This window comes from Clytia hemisphaerica, unplaced genomic scaffold, assembly GCF_902728285.1.
Source record: "Clytia hemisphaerica strain Z4C2 unplaced genomic scaffold, Clytia hemisphaerica genome assembly, whole genome shotgun sequence".
Lineage (NCBI taxonomy): Eukaryota > Metazoa > Cnidaria > Hydrozoa > Leptothecata > Clytiidae > Clytia > Clytia hemisphaerica.
Genome location: NW_027104448.1, coordinates 428,740 through 446,475, shown reverse-complemented (window position 1 = coordinate 446,475; position 17,736 = coordinate 428,740). Strand labels below are relative to the sequence as shown.

The window sequence follows — 17,736 nt, the reverse complement described above, 5'->3', positions numbered from 1 at the left end:
AGTAAAAGTCCAGAATTTTTTTTTTTTTCGCGAAGAACACTGCGCAGAAAATGTCATGCTCAATTTATGCCAAAACATCAAAAAGGAAATTCAAATTTAAATTTGCCGATCATTAAACCACTAATTGACGTTGGATCAAGTTGGCGTGAAAATTGGTGTGACCTGTAAATATTCACTGTTTTGTTTCTGTTTGACCTAGGTATTTTATGGAATGTTTTTGTTTCTTTTCATGACCTACTCTTTAAGCTTTTGCCGATCATTTTCACGCAAAATCGAGATGAAATTGGGGTTCTCGATAACTTTTTCTAAAGAAGCTAATGTTCGATTTTTCCTTTTGGTAATTATTTAACTCGGTTAGTTCTTTTCATTGTACAAAATTTTTCTTTCGGGTGAATTTTTTCTTTACACTTTGTCGCATCTTGAGGCCTCATAATGGTCGAATTAGACTAAGTGTGTTTATTTCATCTACAACTTTGGTGCCTCGGGGTCTGGGAACGAGTTGGTTGCAAGGTTGAGGCTTATGATTTTTAAAACACAGGGTTTTTTTGAGTTTTTATTTTTAGGTCTAGGATTTAGATGAAACCCAGTCAAGGATGGAAGGGTTGGTTGAAAGTTATACGCAAAAAAGTGTCTTTAATTAATAAATTCTGCACTACTTTGCGTTTTGCACCTTAGGATTAGCAGTTTCAGTCAAAAAGAGAATATGTACCCAATGATTTCCGTGCTGGCTTCACTAGCGTAACTGTTACACAAAGATATCTTATTTTAATAGAGTGTGTCGAAATTCTAAATCGCCTCCCAGAGTTTCTGTCGACCCACCATGCTACTGCTTCTTACCTAAGGGGAGGGTCTTACAATTGTGTACAGAAGTCAGAAGATGTCAAATTTTCGATTTCTGAAAAAGGCAGCGAACGTTTTAACAAAGAATTTAACGGAGATTCCAAAAATGCAATAAAAAAGCTCTCCGAGCAAGAAAAAGTGAAGCCTTAAGATTGGCACCACATTTAGAATAATGGATTTAATCTGGCTCTTTTTTTGTTTTCACGCGACATATTTTTCAAAATCCTGCGATGGATCCGCATCAAAGGGGTTTCGGGACTAGCCCCTTCGGGGCTTTGACATCGATGGTCCTGCCGCTTTTTTGTTCAAGACCATAAGTACGTAGGTGATTGATGAATTAAGGCTTGTGCAAAAGAGGCTGGGTTAAATCAATATTCGTAAAACAGGTCATTAGCATTGGGGGAAGGACAAGGGGTACTTGCTTGATTAAAGGGGTCTAAGCACTAAGGGCATTCTGCTACGTTTTTTGAATTGACTTTAGTCGGCCCTGATGCTTTTTTGTTCACGATCATAAGTAGGTGGTTGATGACTTGCGTGAAAGACCCGGGGAGGGCTTACTTAGGCAAGAATGGTGCTTGGGTATGTGTATGCCTTAAGGGTCGGGGTTTTTCACCTTCTAAAGTCTCTCTAAGGGTTACAAAAATCAGAAAAGACTCTCTTTGGGTCCAGTTTTTATCACAAACTGTTCAAAGAAGATTAAAAAGTCAAATAAGTAGTTTTTCGAAAGTATTGAAGAAATTATTTTGAAAATTGAAGAAATTTTGGTTAAAAGTCTCTCTAGAGATAAGGGGTTCTTGCTCAGCAGTCAGTATATCTACAAGACAATCTCGTTCAAATCTGACTATTATATCTTTTATGATTATATTTCTTCTTTTCGATTTAGTATTTATAGACAATTTTAAATTTACCAAAAAAAAATCTCTTATAAAATTTAATTACAAAATTAAAAATGATATTTACAACATTTTTCGTGGTGTTATGCTTAGTTGTCGACTTAAAAGGGTCCAACTCTTAGAAAGTATTTAAGAAAAGCTTGTTAATTTGGATAAAAAGCATTTAAATTTTTCAACAGTTCGCTTAGATAGGGAGTTTTGTGTGTACTTAATTAAAAAAGTAAAATATATTTTACAATTTAGTTTTTAGAAATAAATTACATGTTTGATATTTGGTTATATAGTTATGTTAAGTTTTGTCGTCGAAAAAATAAATATTATTGACAAAATTTTGACATTCTTACAAAATTATTGGATAGCCCTTTTATCCGAATTTTCCTGGCGTTCTGTCATTTTCGAGGTGTAAGTTTCTCACTTTAAGTGTCGTATCATATTTAATATTAGTCTGATAAATTCCTTCAGTGGGAAGTTCTAGTTCAAAGGTCTGTACAAGTTTTGGTTAAAATGTAAAGTAACGATTTCGTTGCATAGTTTTGCCCGATACATCGTCGACGACCGATCGAAAAACCGACAAATTTCTCGTTTTGAACGAATTCACCATCGGTGTTTAAAAAACGCTCCGGTTTGAATAAATGAGGTTCCTCGAAAAGACTTTCATCATTATGCATGGCGTACAAGTTGAAAAAGATTGTAGTGTTTTTTGGAATTGCGTATCCCTCAATTTCAATGTCTCTTTGTGCACGGTGCGGTACTCCGAGCGGTGACACGTCTTGTGTTCTTAAGGACTCATGTAAAAATGCACGAAGATAATGGCATTTTTGTGATAACTCAAGGGTCATGTTTTTCTTATCATCAAGAACTCCTTGGATTTCCTTGAAACATATCTCGGCCTCCGTTGTATATTTGGCTAAATTGTAGACAGTTAATTTCATAGCGCTCATCGTAGTATCAATTCCGGCGACCATCGTGTCGGAAAGCAGAACTTCGATATTATCCCTGGTTAAATTTGAATCCTCGTTGATCAAAATATCTGTTAAATCCGAGGCTCCATTTGTTTCGTCTGCCGGTAATTTAGATTTGTGTTGCTCATATTCTTTGCCAATCAGACCGAACATACCTTTGACGTAAAGATCCAAAAACATAAAACGGCCCACAGGCAATTTGCGAAGTGCTGGAAATCCTTCCAATAAGTTTGAGATGGTCAATCCTTTCATCAGTAAGTCTAAAAGTTTTTGTATGGTAGCAAAGATACCATCAATGCTTGTGCATCTCTTATTAAAGAGAAGTCTGGTGAATAAGTTATTAGCACACAATGATAAGTGCTGACTCAGCGAAACGTATTGGTTACATTTCTGTTCTTTGCGGATGGTCTCGATAAGTTCGTCAGCCTCTTCTTGAAGGTTTTTTTCTAAATTGTTTTTCTCATAGAAAGAGAGAGCGTTGTGAATTATTTTTCGTCGTTTTTGGACTTTTTCCAGCTCGTCAGTCACTATTAGACCTAAAAATAGAGAAAGAACCAATCAAAATTCAATCACCTTAATTGCGAATGATGTTGTTTGTCTATGTACATGTTTTATGTGACCAAAATTTTAATTGTCAATTTTCACCAAGCTGTCATTACATGGATCTTGATATACACGTTTTTTTTATAAAAACAAACTATATAAGAACATAAGACTTCGACGGTCAAAATGTTAAGAACAAGTGAAGAACATTTTAAGGCTTTGCGGACTCAAAAACACCCTATTTCTTAGGAAAATGGTCAAAAATATTCACAAAATGGTCAAAATAAGAATATGTTAAAAACATTTTTAGGCTCAAAGCTCAAAAAGTTAAGAACATCCGAAGGCTTAAAAATTTTTGGATGCTCTTATAAAAAAAGGTATACTGCAACTTCTTTTCAATTAATTTACAATTGATGTACCTCGAAACTAAATCACTTCCTCCGTCTTCATATTTCTAATATAATCAATTTTAGAGTTTGGGTCAAACTCTGGGGTCACAGTACTAATTGGTTTCTCAGTCAAGCTTAAAAATTATAAACTTTCGCAATTTTTTAAAAAATTTTCGTTTACTTTTCAGGGCTACCTTTTAGGGTGTTGTTCGATTAGTTAAAGTCCTAAATCTCACATTCAAAACTCAAAGTATATAAAGCCTTTTGCATTTTTCACGGAAAATCAAGGCCAAATTAGGCAAAAATTTATATCTGCGGTGGACCGCATTTTCACCAACCCTCGTTGAAGAATTAAAGTATTGGCTGAATAACAAAGGAACCCAGCTGGCACACAACGTTGTTTCAACGTTTATCTAATGTTATATGGATGTTGCGAATGTTAGAAAAACGTTAAAAAAACGTTGTGTGCCAGCTGGGAATTAGCTGAATTAAATTTAAACTAGAATTTCCTTTCAATAAAACAAATGATCAGAGAAAAGGTCAAACTTCAAATAGAGACAACGAAGTATACCTTGAAAGTTCTTGGATACAATTTCACCGGCAAGTCTTTGAGGTCTTCCACTACATTCACAAGAGTTTAACATTTCTTTTGCCATATGATAATCATTAATGAAAACCACTGGTCGATCGCCAAACCAAAAAGTGAAAATTGATCCCAACTCTTTTGAATAGTCTGTTATGATTTGGTGTAGTTCTTTGGTTTTCTTTTGTTTGATTAATTGATGTATGTTTCCCAGTACAGGTAGCCTCGGAGGTGAGGGCGGTAAAATCTGTTTCTTGCCTGTAGCATTGCTAGAATTGTTTTTCGTCCAAAAATAATATGAAGTCAATACTGCAATGAATGCAATGAGTAACGCAATCATGTTGATCTATCTATCTTGGCGATCTCTGACTTTCCCTGGATTGCTTCTTGATATCTCTATTGTCTTGGATTGCTACTCGATGTATAATGTCTTCTCTTGTTTGCCCTTCAAGGTTTTAATCTGAAATGAGAAGTTCACTGATATAAGCTTGGCATTTAAAGACATTTGAGGTATTTGTACAATCAAATTAGGCCTCATTCTCAGTTTTTTTTGTCTCGATTACTCCGAAACAGGAAGAGAAAGTATTGGTACAAGCCTTTTTAATTAGCCTCGTTTGTTCAAAACACAATTAACATTAACATTAACTAAATATTCTTTTGTTGTTAAGAATAAATTATCTGTTTGTCTTGATTGTCCAGATCATCTTTGCGCTTATTTTTGTAGATCGCTCAATTTTGCATTGTTAAGCCGAAAAGAATTTGAAATAGTGGTAAACGGGATAGGTGTAGGATAGTTTTAATTGACTTAGCTCAGAAGAATTCTTGTATTTGTTTTTGATTTATTTAACCCTATTATTATCAGGCTTTTTCGGATTTTGCATTCTCAAGGGGGGGGGGGTGTTTTCCACCAGCCTTGCATAACTTTTGATCTAGAAAAGGTATGAACTTGAAATTTTGCAGAAATGTTCTCTACCATAAAACGAGTTCATAGAAAAAAATTTGGGTTGATGACGTCATCATAAAGGTGATGACGTCATCACAAACTTTCACACATATCTCTGACCAATGAAAAAGTACTATTCAATAAAATAGCAATTAAAGTTGAACGAATGGAGATTTTTCAATTCTGTTTTGAATTTCTAAAATCCAAAATAAGTATCTTTAACATATTTGCCGGTTTTTAACATACTAATAAAATTGACGTTTTAAATCCATGCAGAAAATGAGTAAATTTTTTCAAAAAAAAAAGACGTCATTTTTGATGACGTCAGCAGTTTTTGACAATTTTTTAAATATTTTTTAAAATTTGTTATTGATACCTAAAACCTGTCAAAATTTGAAGTCAGTTGGTTGCCTAGATCAAAAGTTATGCTAAATTTAATATTTTGGGATTTTACAGGGTTTTAGCTGGATTTTATGATATGCCTGGACAAAAAAGTCATAAAACCTGATCTGGTCGGTGTATAATTGTAAAATTTGGTATACATGCTGTTAATAGGATTATATTAAAAGTCAAAAACTTTCAGAGTGTTAAAAAAAATTTTCAGTGAGCTATTAGCAAAAGAGTGCCAGCCTGGTGGAAAACACCCCCCCCCCTGATAAAAATAGGGTTAAAAGATTCAGTATAATAAATAGTTTTAGCTTGTTAAGCTATTTTTCTACCGGTGTTTTTGAGAAAAAAATCATTTTCAGCAATGGGCAAATTATCAAACTTTAAAATTTCAGTAACATCTTACTCTCGGGTACTTAATAAAAGGGGGGTTAGGAATAAGCGGGGTGGGTGGATAAATTCTAAAAACGTAATGAGTCCCTGGAATAAAATGTCCTGAGTGAAAAATTTCTAAAAATGAGGCTAATACGGCAGAATTAGGGCAAAAGAGGGGACTTTCTAAAACATTTTCCCAAAAATTAAAAGCGGGAGGGGGTTGGAAAATGTTCGAAAAATTAATTAGCGGACAAAAAGGTATCCTCTTTAAGATTAAGAGTAAAGTGTCTAAACTCCTAACTCCATACATAATGCTCGGGAAATTCCTTGGTGGTGGGAGTGACTTAAAAATGATGTAATCGCCTCTTACATAGAAGGTGGGATTGGATTTCTTGTCAATTTAATCCCTAGTGTTCATACTAGACTCAATATCAAATGAAAATTTTGAAATTCGTTCACTTCCCAACAAACCACAGGAGATTTTTATCAAAAAGAAAAAAAATAGATAAGCGAGTAAACATAGTAGAGTAAAGAACATTAGGCGTAAGTATTTTGGTCTAATTTTCATAGAAATGTAACATTTTTTAAACACCACACCCTGATTACAAAAAAAAAAATTATCACAATTGTATAAAGACCCAACATGCTGCTCTTTTAAATAAGAATCAGTTTGTTGAGGCTCGGCTTTCTGATTTTTCGGCACCTGAAATTTTGTTTTTTATAATCTTTTTGTATAGGTCAAAATTGAGGTTCGGAGGCTTTATAACACTTGAAATGTTTAAATTTTGAGCCTCATTTTTCTTCTAAAATTATTCTGAAAAAGTGTATTTTCAAAAGTCAATTTAGGAATTCCACTTTACGAAATAACTGGTATATTTCCTAAAATTTCAGTGTTAGAAATCTTAAATTAACCAAAAAATCTATTTTACTTTCTAGGTAATATATTTCTAAAAATTGGCTTTTGAGTAAATTGACTACACGTTTTTTTTAATAAACACAGCCAAAATTTTTATAGCCTTTGGATGTTATTAATATTTCTCTTTCAAGCCTAAAAATGTTTTTAACATTTTCTTATTTTTTCACCGTTTTTTGAGCAATTTTTTCAATTTTCCTAAGAAATTGGGTGTTTTAGAATCCGCGAAGCCTTAAAATGTTCTTAACTTGTTCTTAATATTTTGAATATAGTTTGTTCTTATGAAAAAAACGTGTAGGTCGATCAATCTGACCTACTTGTTTATTTGACCTGGCCAAAATTTCTAAATTAAAAAAATTCGGCAGCTAGGTCATCAGTCATATTAAAGCATCAATAGCAAGCAATAATTGCTTTTAATGTCTTTTGATATTCGACTATAATATTGTTTACAAAGACTCCCACACTTACACAAGCCTTCTTAATACTGCTTTCAGAGGTAAGACGTGAGAAATCAATATTTAATTTGTACTCTTTTTGTAAGCAAAATTACGCTTTTCCAGAGAAAAAGTTTGTGTACTTAGGTTTGTTGATGTTTCGAACGGTAGGGGTGGGGTTAGCCAAAATTGTCTTGAACCACCCATCCCCCAACTATATGAGACAAAATCCAATCAACCACCTAATTTTACGCTTACCCAACTGGTATCAAAACATCAAAACAACGTCAACCTGAAGTCCAAGACATTCAAACAACGTCAATTTAACGTCCATGACCTCCAAAACAACGTCGTCAATTTTCGTCCAAGGCCTTCAAACAACGTCAACCTGAAGTCCAAGACCAATCATACGTCCAAGACATTCAAACAACATCAATCCGACGTCCAAGACAGGCAAATAATATAAAAAAATACCGATAGTGATCTTCGACTCTTGATAATACTGACGTCAGTATGATAATTTGTTTATGATGTAATTAGGGAAATCTCTCAAATCAATATCATTCACAAGCGACGTATTTCACAAATCATAACAGATTGAGCTAAGTAGAAAATTAATAGGGCAGGGAAAATTGTGGTAAACAGCTCGCTTAGTGACGTATACATAAATACGTCAAGCTAAAAAGTCATCAAGGCGAAGGTATATTATTTTGGCGTGATCTTATATAAGGAAATATCAGAACAGCTCTGAGCCTTTGCTACAATTATGGTCGAAATCTATTAAAAATAAAGCTTATTTCCTCGTTTTTCGAAATTTGGAGTTCGGGTGAGAAAGTCGATTTTGGGCCATCTCTCAAATTTAATCAGATTTTTCAATTTGGCTCGGGTTTATAGACTTCCAGGCTATATTGTGAGCTTTATTGGACCATTTTTGAACTTTTGGATCCTCAGATCCTAAGGTCCTAAGTCTTAAGTCTCAGAGTTAAAACTATACCCTTCCAACATAAGTAGAGCGCTTCCAAATTGATTGTAGCTATAAGATTTCGTGGGAATTTCCCTTTTTTCTCAAATATTATGTATTGTAAATTTTGTCTAAAATTTAAATTTTGTGACAGTAGAATAAAGGAGTTGAATGATAGAGGTTCCAATTAGAGAAGATAGAAGATTGACTGTATTGTGTTTCGCATTTCTACTAAGCCTTTGCGAAAATGGTACTGATAAAAGGTTCAGAAAGGTTATGGCCTTATCTTCTTTAAAACCTTTGAAAAAGAGCCGCACTTACCAAATACCAGTTTTAAATAAAGTTTTTTTCGCTAAATGTGAGCATGCCTTTTTTACAACAATGTTAAAACCATTTGTAAAGATCATTATACCCCCACAGACCCACTGGAAACCCTTCCCACTGTGAAAAAATTGACCAAACTATCGTCCCAATTATTATCCTCATCCCCACCAAATTTTCTGACTTAAAAACAAAATAATTGAAATCCCCAACAATAAAAAAATTGAGAATATCAATTATCATCGAGTTTCAGTCCGTTATTTTTATCCACACTGGCTGAAAAAACCGGGTCCTAACGGGTCTGTGAGAAGGGGCTGTATAATTGTTTGTCAAATTTCGCTCACACGGTTTTCACATGAAAGCTACAAAAAAGAATTCACACTTACCAAATCTAACCTCATCTCTCTAGGTCGTCCTCTTCAATGGTGCCATGCCTTAAAGTCCACTCGCTGCCTTGAACAACTTGCATTTAAAACTAGTTTTCGGTATTTATTGCATTTCTCATTTTCCAATTTTTTAATGAATGATATAACTCTAGGTTAACTCTATGTTTTTTATGTAAGAACATTAAACTTTAAAGTGGAAAGCTTTCTAGGCTCGATTTCAATTTCAAGTTTAATTTCTTACAAAATACTCTCTCATAATTGCTGAAAAAGGAAACTTTTTAAGTACATTTTTAGTCCTGAAACCCAAAAAGTTAAGAAGGCTTCAAAAATGTTAAATGTTCTTATAGTTCAATTGACATTGTAACATTGGAATTAAAATTCTTGTTTAAACCCAATCTTTGATGATTCAAAAAAAATGTTTTTTTACTTGTATAGAAAATCCCAAAGTTACGCCAAGAATGTGCCTTGTTACACGGTGGTGCGGTATTTTATCATTGCATCAGAGAGCACAGCAAGCACGTACATACTTTTAGTGGTTTTAGACGTTTAAATTTTTCATATCAAATAATGTCACGACCCCTTAATCTTTAAATCTTAACTTTTTTCTTTCCTGGCAGTGTCTACAATCAGTGACAAAATATGTGGCAATTTCTCGAAAATCCCTTCTCCCCTAATTTCAGTGTTGATGTGAGCTTTTTCTGAGCATAGTGGCAGCCTTTCTACCCATCAACATTGATACTAGGGGGAGGGAATTCTTGTCAAAATATTCAGATTGTAGATACGAAATACTGCAGGGATTGGAAATTCACTGGTCAGCATTTTTGACCCTCTACCCTTACAAAATCTATATAGATTATATATTAGATTATTATAGGGTGTGTCAAATAAATAAGATCTTATTACGGTTTTCATTTAGATTTGGGTGTGTCTGATCTGTGATAAAACCACAATGTAGCTTTTTTTATCATCATACCAAAAATTAAAGTTAAATACTTTTTTTATCATTTTTAGATCTATCCCACAATTGTTCGTATCAGTACGTCAGCTTGATCCAATAAACTCTAAACTGAAGATTCAAGGTATTGGTTCAAGGTAAAATGTATTGGTTCTTGATAATACACGTTTTTTTATAAAAGCAGAAGGCTGAAAATTTTGTCAAAACCGAAGAACAAATTGAGAACAATCTGAGGCTCAGCTCTGGCGAATATTTAAGAACAAACTAAGTAAGACCATGGTGAATCAAGAATATGTAGAGAAATTGAAACCGTTACACACAGGGGTTTATATGGTCAATTTTTACAATTCTTACACCCTCAGAGGGAACTTTTTCTCTTCTTAGGTCATTTCGACCCTCACAGCAGTGCACTTTGGGAAGCTTGAAAAAAAGACCATTAAGGGCCGCACGTGAGTTCGGTCGTTTACCTTGAGTGCCCTCCCCCCGGGCCTGGACTAAGATATCTCCGACATCTTTGATCGGAAAGTTGTATCTGCGAAGAAGCAATTGCAGTATTAAAGCTTTGCCTGACATATAAGTAAGTAAGTTATGGCATGTCTTAAGATTACCATAATTTTTAGATCGCATTAGTCGACAGAAAACAACCAAACAAATGACTGAACATGAAGGGTACTATGATGTAGTTTCTAACCTGATGTGTAACCTAATTGTTTTTTCGCTGATTTTTGCGAAAACCGCAAAAACTGATTATTACGTCATAATCAATGACGTCATCAAACCTAAAAAATTGAATTTCTTAAGAATGGTTGATCCAATTGTCTTCAAACTTTCACCAAAGATGTATCCTACTAATGATCAAGCGCTCTCGTTACATTTACTACTATTAAGCTTCATTGATAAACAAAAAATATTTCACCATAATCCCTGCTATAGCCTAGCCGTGCTTTCTGCTCAAACTTCTGCATTTAAAAATTTACAGTAAGAGGCTCAAATTTAGGGCCGTCCTCACTTACTAAAATTAAAAATAGGAACTTGCGTTTTTTCTAAGAAAGTGACCAGTGGAAGAATAACAACATTCAATTGGCTGTGTTTTTAATTGTAATTAGAACCTGGAAAATTTAAAAACTCGTAACCATGCTATTCATTTCGCTATCAGAATTTAAAAGGAGAAATCATAGCATAAGATCCTTAGGCTAGTTTTTGCTCAAATTTTTCATATCACTAAAACTGGCGACAGTAATAAATTCAAGAGCTATCGTTCTTATCAATATCTTTGACAGACTGTCACTGCAATGACGTCACTTGTCCTTTAAGTTGTTTGAGATTTGCCGTGAATATAATATTACATTTCGATTTTTTTGACCTATCAGTGTAATAAATAACCTTAGTCGTAGGGTTTGGTTTGGATAATGTAAAGTTATTTGTTTGTTTTAACGACAAATGATCAATGTTGATCTAATTTTTGGAATGTTTAGCGCTTCGTGTATCTCGTGATGTAGAACACCATAAAAATCATAGATATCTGCTACACACTAAGGGTGAAAAAATCTCCATATTTTCGGCTTTTTGATATCCCTTTTTACCTGTTCTTGGATATATATTTTTTAAATAAATTAAAAAAAACACTGAAACAACAACACTTTTTCTTCAAAGCACTGACAGAAAAAGGGCGAATATAGCCTGGATATCCAAGCTCAAAATTTTAGAAAAAACAAAAATTACCTCAACATACAAAGTTCTAAAATTATAGAGCTTGGTCTCCCTAGAGATTGAAAGTGCAAACCCATGTTTCCTAGTCAACCCAGGGCAGCAAAATAGAAATTAATAAAAATCAGTCTTACAAGATCTAAAACTGTTTAAAACATCCAAAGATTACACCAAAGTCCATAAAAAAGTTTGCATGCATTATCATGACCAACCATGTTTTCTTGGAAAATGAACTTACCTCTGTGTTCTTCTTTTTCATGTTTTAATGTAACAGAAAGCCCTATCCTCACTAGCAACTGGAGGACTATCCTATTTTTACTTTAGAAATGCTCGGCGCTGTGTAGATTGGCCCTTACAGCTTTAGCGAAGTGAGCGCAAGCAAGCGGACTGCATTCTCTTAAAGAGAATGCAAATCGCTCTAGAGAGACCAGGCTGTAAACCAGAACATAAAAATATCAAAAACTAGACTGTGAAATAGTTTACAGTCTGGAAATCCAGGCTAGGGCGAATACTGACACAGTTTGAAACCCGTAGCCTCTCCTACAATTGCATCATAAAATTTGCGTAATGAATCATTTTCCTTCTTTACGTACTAAAGCACTGTACAAGGTGTCCCAAAAAAAAGTATCGCGTTCGAACATGATTCTGAGTAGAAGGTTGTTTCGTGTGTTTAACTCTTTAACAAAGATTAAAAAGAATTAACTTTCTTTACAATTTTCATGACGTTGAAGTTATTGAGAATTGTTTTTTGTAAAAGTTATTCATAAAAGATGTCCCATGACAATTAATATGACACAGAGAGAAACTTTGACAAACATTGCAAATTTAGTGAAACACACACAAGAACTTTCTTTCTATAGAAGTGGTACGACTCGATACTTTTTTTCGGGAAACCCTGTAAAAGATCTTCAGTGGTCCATAAACCATTAAAATCAAATACAAACTTTCAACTAATTCCAAATGAAGTGACAGACATTTTGCAATAAATAGATCATGCTGATGCTGAAGAATTTCATTTCTATAAAAAGCGTTATAAGAGGTACTTTCAAAAACCACTTAAAACGTCACTTAAATCAATTATGTGAAAATTATCGCCACAAATTTTATTTTATAAACCTCCCCTTCACATACCAGTATAACATTACATCTAACAACCCCTTCTCACAGACCCGGTGGGATTTTTTCAGCCAGTGGGGGTAAAAATAACGGACCAAAACTCGATATGGATTGATATTTCCATATTTTCTATGGTTCGGAATTTCAATTCTTTTGTTTGCAAGTCAGAAAATTCAGTGGGGATTTTGAAAAATAGCATAATATTTTGCAATGAGGATTGGTTTATGATTATTTTCATTGGGGGCAATAATTGGAGGATCATTTTCGACCGAGGGCGATACTTTGGCAAATTTTTCCAGTGGGAAGGGGTCCCAGTGTTTTTGTGAGAAGGGGTGTCATCTATTTTTTTTAATAATCTCAAGATATACACTGGATCGAAAAATTAAATTTAGAGTTAACCCTAATTGCCGAATTTTATCTAATAAATTCGAGTATAATAACAGCTAAAACCCCGCCACTTTACCTTCAAGTGTATTCAGGTTTTTTTTAAAGGCTTTAATTTGATGTTTGATAGGATTTCCACCATCTCAATTTACGCGCAAATAAGTTAATAAGAAGTAAGTTTGCGACCACAGTCAAGGGTAATCAACCGGAAGGCTTCCTTTTTCTTATAAATGTCTACCTGAAACTGTAGGGGAGAGCGCGACCCCTTTCCCCAGATTTCTCCACTGACCCTTATGGCTATCTCTTGATTATTGTCTCGAAGGACATAAGTAATTTATTTTAATTTCTATCAAAGTCATTGCTTTGACTCCTAAATTTTTTGAAATTGAGTGATTCCAGGCTCAGCATTGTTCTTAAATTATTCTCATCATTTTTTGGCGATTTTGAGCCTCATTGTCCTTATAAGAAAAAAAGAGTGTAATTCTGTACACTTTTTTTATAAGAACCATTAAATTTTTGCTGAGGCTCGGCTGTTCTTATTTTTTTGGCACTTTGAGCCTTGAATTGTTCTTATTTTGTTCTTATTTTTTCTAAGGTAAAAAACAAGTTTTGCCTATTTACTTTACTATTTAGAGGATTTTAGAAACCAGTGATTCTTTTTGCTATAACTCTCTAACTTCAACCTCTCCACTGTTCTTAAATTGTTCTTATTTTTTGGCATTTTTGAGCCTCATTGTTCTTTTAAAATTGTTCTTATAAAGAAAAAGTGTATTAGGACACGTCAGTGAGGGAAAACTATATCGTGACTTTTTATATATAATCCTCGTGCTTAATCTACTGCCACTTCAATTTAATCTGTACAAGAGCAATATTTAAGTCAACAACATGATTAACTTATAGCTTTTATAAGAATGTCTTCATTAACAAATTGATTATTCTAATGAAACAAGGAAATTTCTTCAATGTATGACACCCCTGTCTCACAGCCCTGGTGGAACTTTATTTCTCACGGGAGATTAAAATTCCTACTGAAATCCCAATGGGGATAGAAATTCTATTGTTCCAAGGTTCAAAAATTCCAGTGGGGATGGTTTTGAAGTGGAATTTTTAAACATTGAATTTCGAATTAGGGTATTTTCCCACCGGGGACGAAATTTTTTTCAGCGGGTCTGTGATATAGGGGTGTACTCTGGATTTTTATTAGAAAAACTTCCCATGAGTAAATTCCCAGCTGGCACACGTTGTTTCAACGTTCATCTAATGCTATATGTAGGCTTGGTTAACCTTATACCCAAATGCTCCCTATGTTCTTTAGCTATCATCCCGAAGGTAGGGCACCTATCTTTTCCCTGGAATTCTCCACTTAACATTGACCCATCTCTGAGCAAATAGCAAGTAGAGTGTTCAAGTGCTATTTTTGATTTTTTTTAATACTATTTTTTTACTTTGAGAAAGTGATTTTTTTTACCAAAAAGAAACAATCGTGGTCACCGAAGAGATCTTTCAACGCGTTATGCTCAAAATAAATATTCTAATAACTGATACCTAAAGCCCCGTTAAGTTGTATAACATTCCTGGGATACCAACCTATATACCTATATCTTGTTTATCGATAATAAGAAGGCTATATGGTTTCATCAAAGCTCTTTAAAAGACCAATTTAGTTGGCTTCATCTAGATTTAATTATCCCATTTCTGGTCGAAATTAAGAGCATCTAATTATAAGATCAATGTCATAAATTGACAGGTCGGTTACACGTCAGCAACTCAAAGTCCGATTTTTTTCAGATTGATATCTTTGATTCCAAGAAATCTGTTTATGTAATCACTGTGAATACAATCTGATGTGAATCCCAGAAAAATAATTTTACCTTATTATATGTAAAGATGTCAATGCCGAAATGACAATCAAAATCTTATATAGCAAAGACAGTTTCTTTGGGGTCACAAAAGGAAATTTTTTCTGAGTTTAGTTGAGGTCACTTTTGTCTTGAATTCCAAGGAGGCTCTAGTAATTTCAACTAGGGGGTTCGACAAGATTTGTATTTCCTGTGGAAGCCCAAAAAGTGTCTGATAGATTCCAATTTCATTATTTCTTATTGCCAAATTTTATGCCAATTCGTGCCAATTACAATCACTACACTCCCCCCTAAAACAAGAAATGCGTGCTACGATTTTTTATTTTTGACATTCTTTGCATTCTGTCAGGAGAAGTAATGAAGGCGGGAACAACAACCTGACTTCAGCGGGAAGTCTGACAAGTCTAGAAATTGTTCCTTTTTCTATTTACCATCTGGCATATGTCCAAGTTTGAAGGATTTGAGTAGGATTAATTAATACAAGGTTTTAAGAAAAAATATTTACTTGAAAGGTTTATCCATTTTTTTGCGTAGGTTGCAGTTATGATAATTAAGTATTTAGGAGGTATTGAAATAAATAAATCATGTTTTAATTGATGATTCTATTAAAGATTTATCCAGCTTGCTACCGACATAGAGTTATTCTAATTGATAATTTCAGATAACAAAGGTCATGTGTAAACTGCCTCCAACAGGACGAGAGTGATGGTATATTTTCCTTCGGTCTAAGGCTAAGACACACGGCTTACGGCAATAAAAGCGTTTAACATTTACGGGTTTGAATTAGGAATAGTCATTCAGTCACAACTTACCATCAGATTTATTCTAGTACACACCCTTCTCATAGACCCACTGGGCCCCCTCCACACTGAAAAGTTAGCCAAAATATCGACCCCAGTGGAAAATTAATCAGATAAGCAAATCCTCATTGCAAAATATCGTGCTAATTTTCCACCCTACAAACTTTTATGGCTCGAAAACAATAGAATTCAAATCCCCAGCCATAAAAAAAACATGGAAATATCAATCACCGTCGAGTTTGGGTCCGCTATTTGAATTTTTTTTCAGAAATTTCATAAATGAAGCTGGTTAGGTATAACCAGTACATTAAAATTTACGTGAAAAAATCTTGCTTTCGTCATTTTTTATCCGATAATCAAATTTTTTTACCGTTCCCTTATCTATTCGATCATTGTGACAAGAATTTTTGTGTAATAGCAGACAGTGGACAATTATACATTGATTGAAATTATGTGCATCTCTGCATGTCTTCCAGGCTAGGTCAAAGGCCATCAATCAAGTATTTCTAATTTAATGCCACATAACAGGAAACACGATTATTTTCATGTCAAAAAAATTATTGACGCCAGTCAAATACACGTTTCTTTATAAGAACAAACTATATAAGAACATAAGGCTTCGATAGCTAAAATGTTAAGAACAAGTTAAGAACATTTTAAGGCTTTGGGGACTCAAAAACACCATATTTTTTAGGAAAATGGTAAAAAATACCCACAAGATGGTCAAAATAAGAACACGTTAAGAACATTATTAGGCTTGAAACTGAAAAAGTTAAGAACATCCAAAGGCCTGAAATATTTTGGATGCTCTTGTATAAAAAAAAGTGTACTCTATTGTTTCTATCTTAAACCAATCTTTCAAATTTGAACTTCTATTATTCGAATCTTTTTATAATGCAAACTAATTCTCAGTCCCCGTCAAGTGGAAACCCTCGCAAAACATTTTATAATTCGAATCTCTCTGTAGCTCGAACAAATCAAGGCTTTCCGTTCGAGATCGAATTAGAGAGAGTTAACTATTCTATTATATTGATCCAGTGAATTGAATTCGAATCGTTAGACTTGGCAATCGAATAATTACACCCCCTTCTCACAGACCCAGTAGGATTTTTTCAGATAGTGGGGGTAAAAATAACGGACTGAAACTCGATGGGGATTAATATTCCCATAGTTTTTGTGGCTGAGGATTTAAATTCCATTGTTTTTAAGTCAAAATTGAAAGTCAAAATTCAGTACGGAAGGTAAAATAGCATATTTTGCAGTGAGGATTGGTTTATTCAGTGGGGACGAAAATTGTAGTAAAACATTTCACCGGGGATGATATTTTTGCCAATTCTTCCAGTGAGATAGGTCTGTGAGAAGGCGGTGTATAATTCATTATACTTTCTGCGATAAATCGTTACTGTGTCATTGTGTCCAGTAAAAGCAAGAAAGAACTTACTGCATTGGTTGGGTGATTGTATCTTCGATTAAACTTTTGAGTCTGATTGACACGTGATTTATTTTTGAGTCGGAAATAATAACTTCTTTATTTGTTGGTGAGTGTACTGATGAAGCCTGATGTTCAACTGAGTCAGTTTAAGTTTCGTCCTTTTTTATACTGATTTCTTAAGCAGTGAAGGTCAAATCCATTGTTTACTAATTGTTTGTTTAATCTATTGTTGACAATTGAATCTTTTGTTATTTTGTTGCAGTTCTTTTTGTTTTTGTGAAAAATGCTTCCTTTTTTGAATAAACAATTAAAAGATAAAAAATGAAACTTTTTAAAATTTGAAAGGTGACCTGACCTATCTAATTTCTTTAAATTTTTTTTTCAGCATTTAAAATCAATTCTCCCTCTCGCCTCATTTAAGTAACCAATTACTGGGTATATTTTTATGATCAAATCTTTATTTAGAAGAATAGAAACGTTAGCTAAATTGTGTGTCAATACTTATTTATAGTACTGACATTGGTGTATATAACTATACCTATAACTATAAAAA

At 33.8% G+C, this 17,736-nt stretch overlaps 1 protein-coding gene across 2 annotated transcripts; it reads right to left on the bottom strand.

The window, feature by feature from the left end:
• Nucleotides 1-1,670: 1,670 nt before the first annotated feature.
• Nucleotides 1,671-17,290, bottom strand: LOC136821016 (cytochrome P450 2C21-like). Of its 2 annotated transcripts, none has more exons than XM_067077251.1 (3): nucleotides 17,193-17,290; nucleotides 4,199-4,670; nucleotides 1,671-3,231 (listed from the first exon to the last, which is right to left on the bottom strand). In XM_067077251.1, the coding sequence occupies exons 2-3, from the start codon at nucleotides 4,548-4,550 to the stop codon at nucleotides 2,210-2,212; spliced, it is 1,374 nt and encodes a 457-aa protein (XP_066933352.1). In that variant the 5' UTR covers nucleotides 4,551-4,670; nucleotides 17,193-17,290; the 3' UTR covers nucleotides 1,671-2,209. The 2 variants fall into 2 exon arrangements, with proteins under 2 accessions (XP_066933352.1, XP_066933351.1); XM_067077250.1 differs by lacking the exon at nucleotides 17,193-17,290 and adding an exon at nucleotides 8,931-9,026.
• Nucleotides 17,291-17,736: the final 446 nt, after the last annotated feature.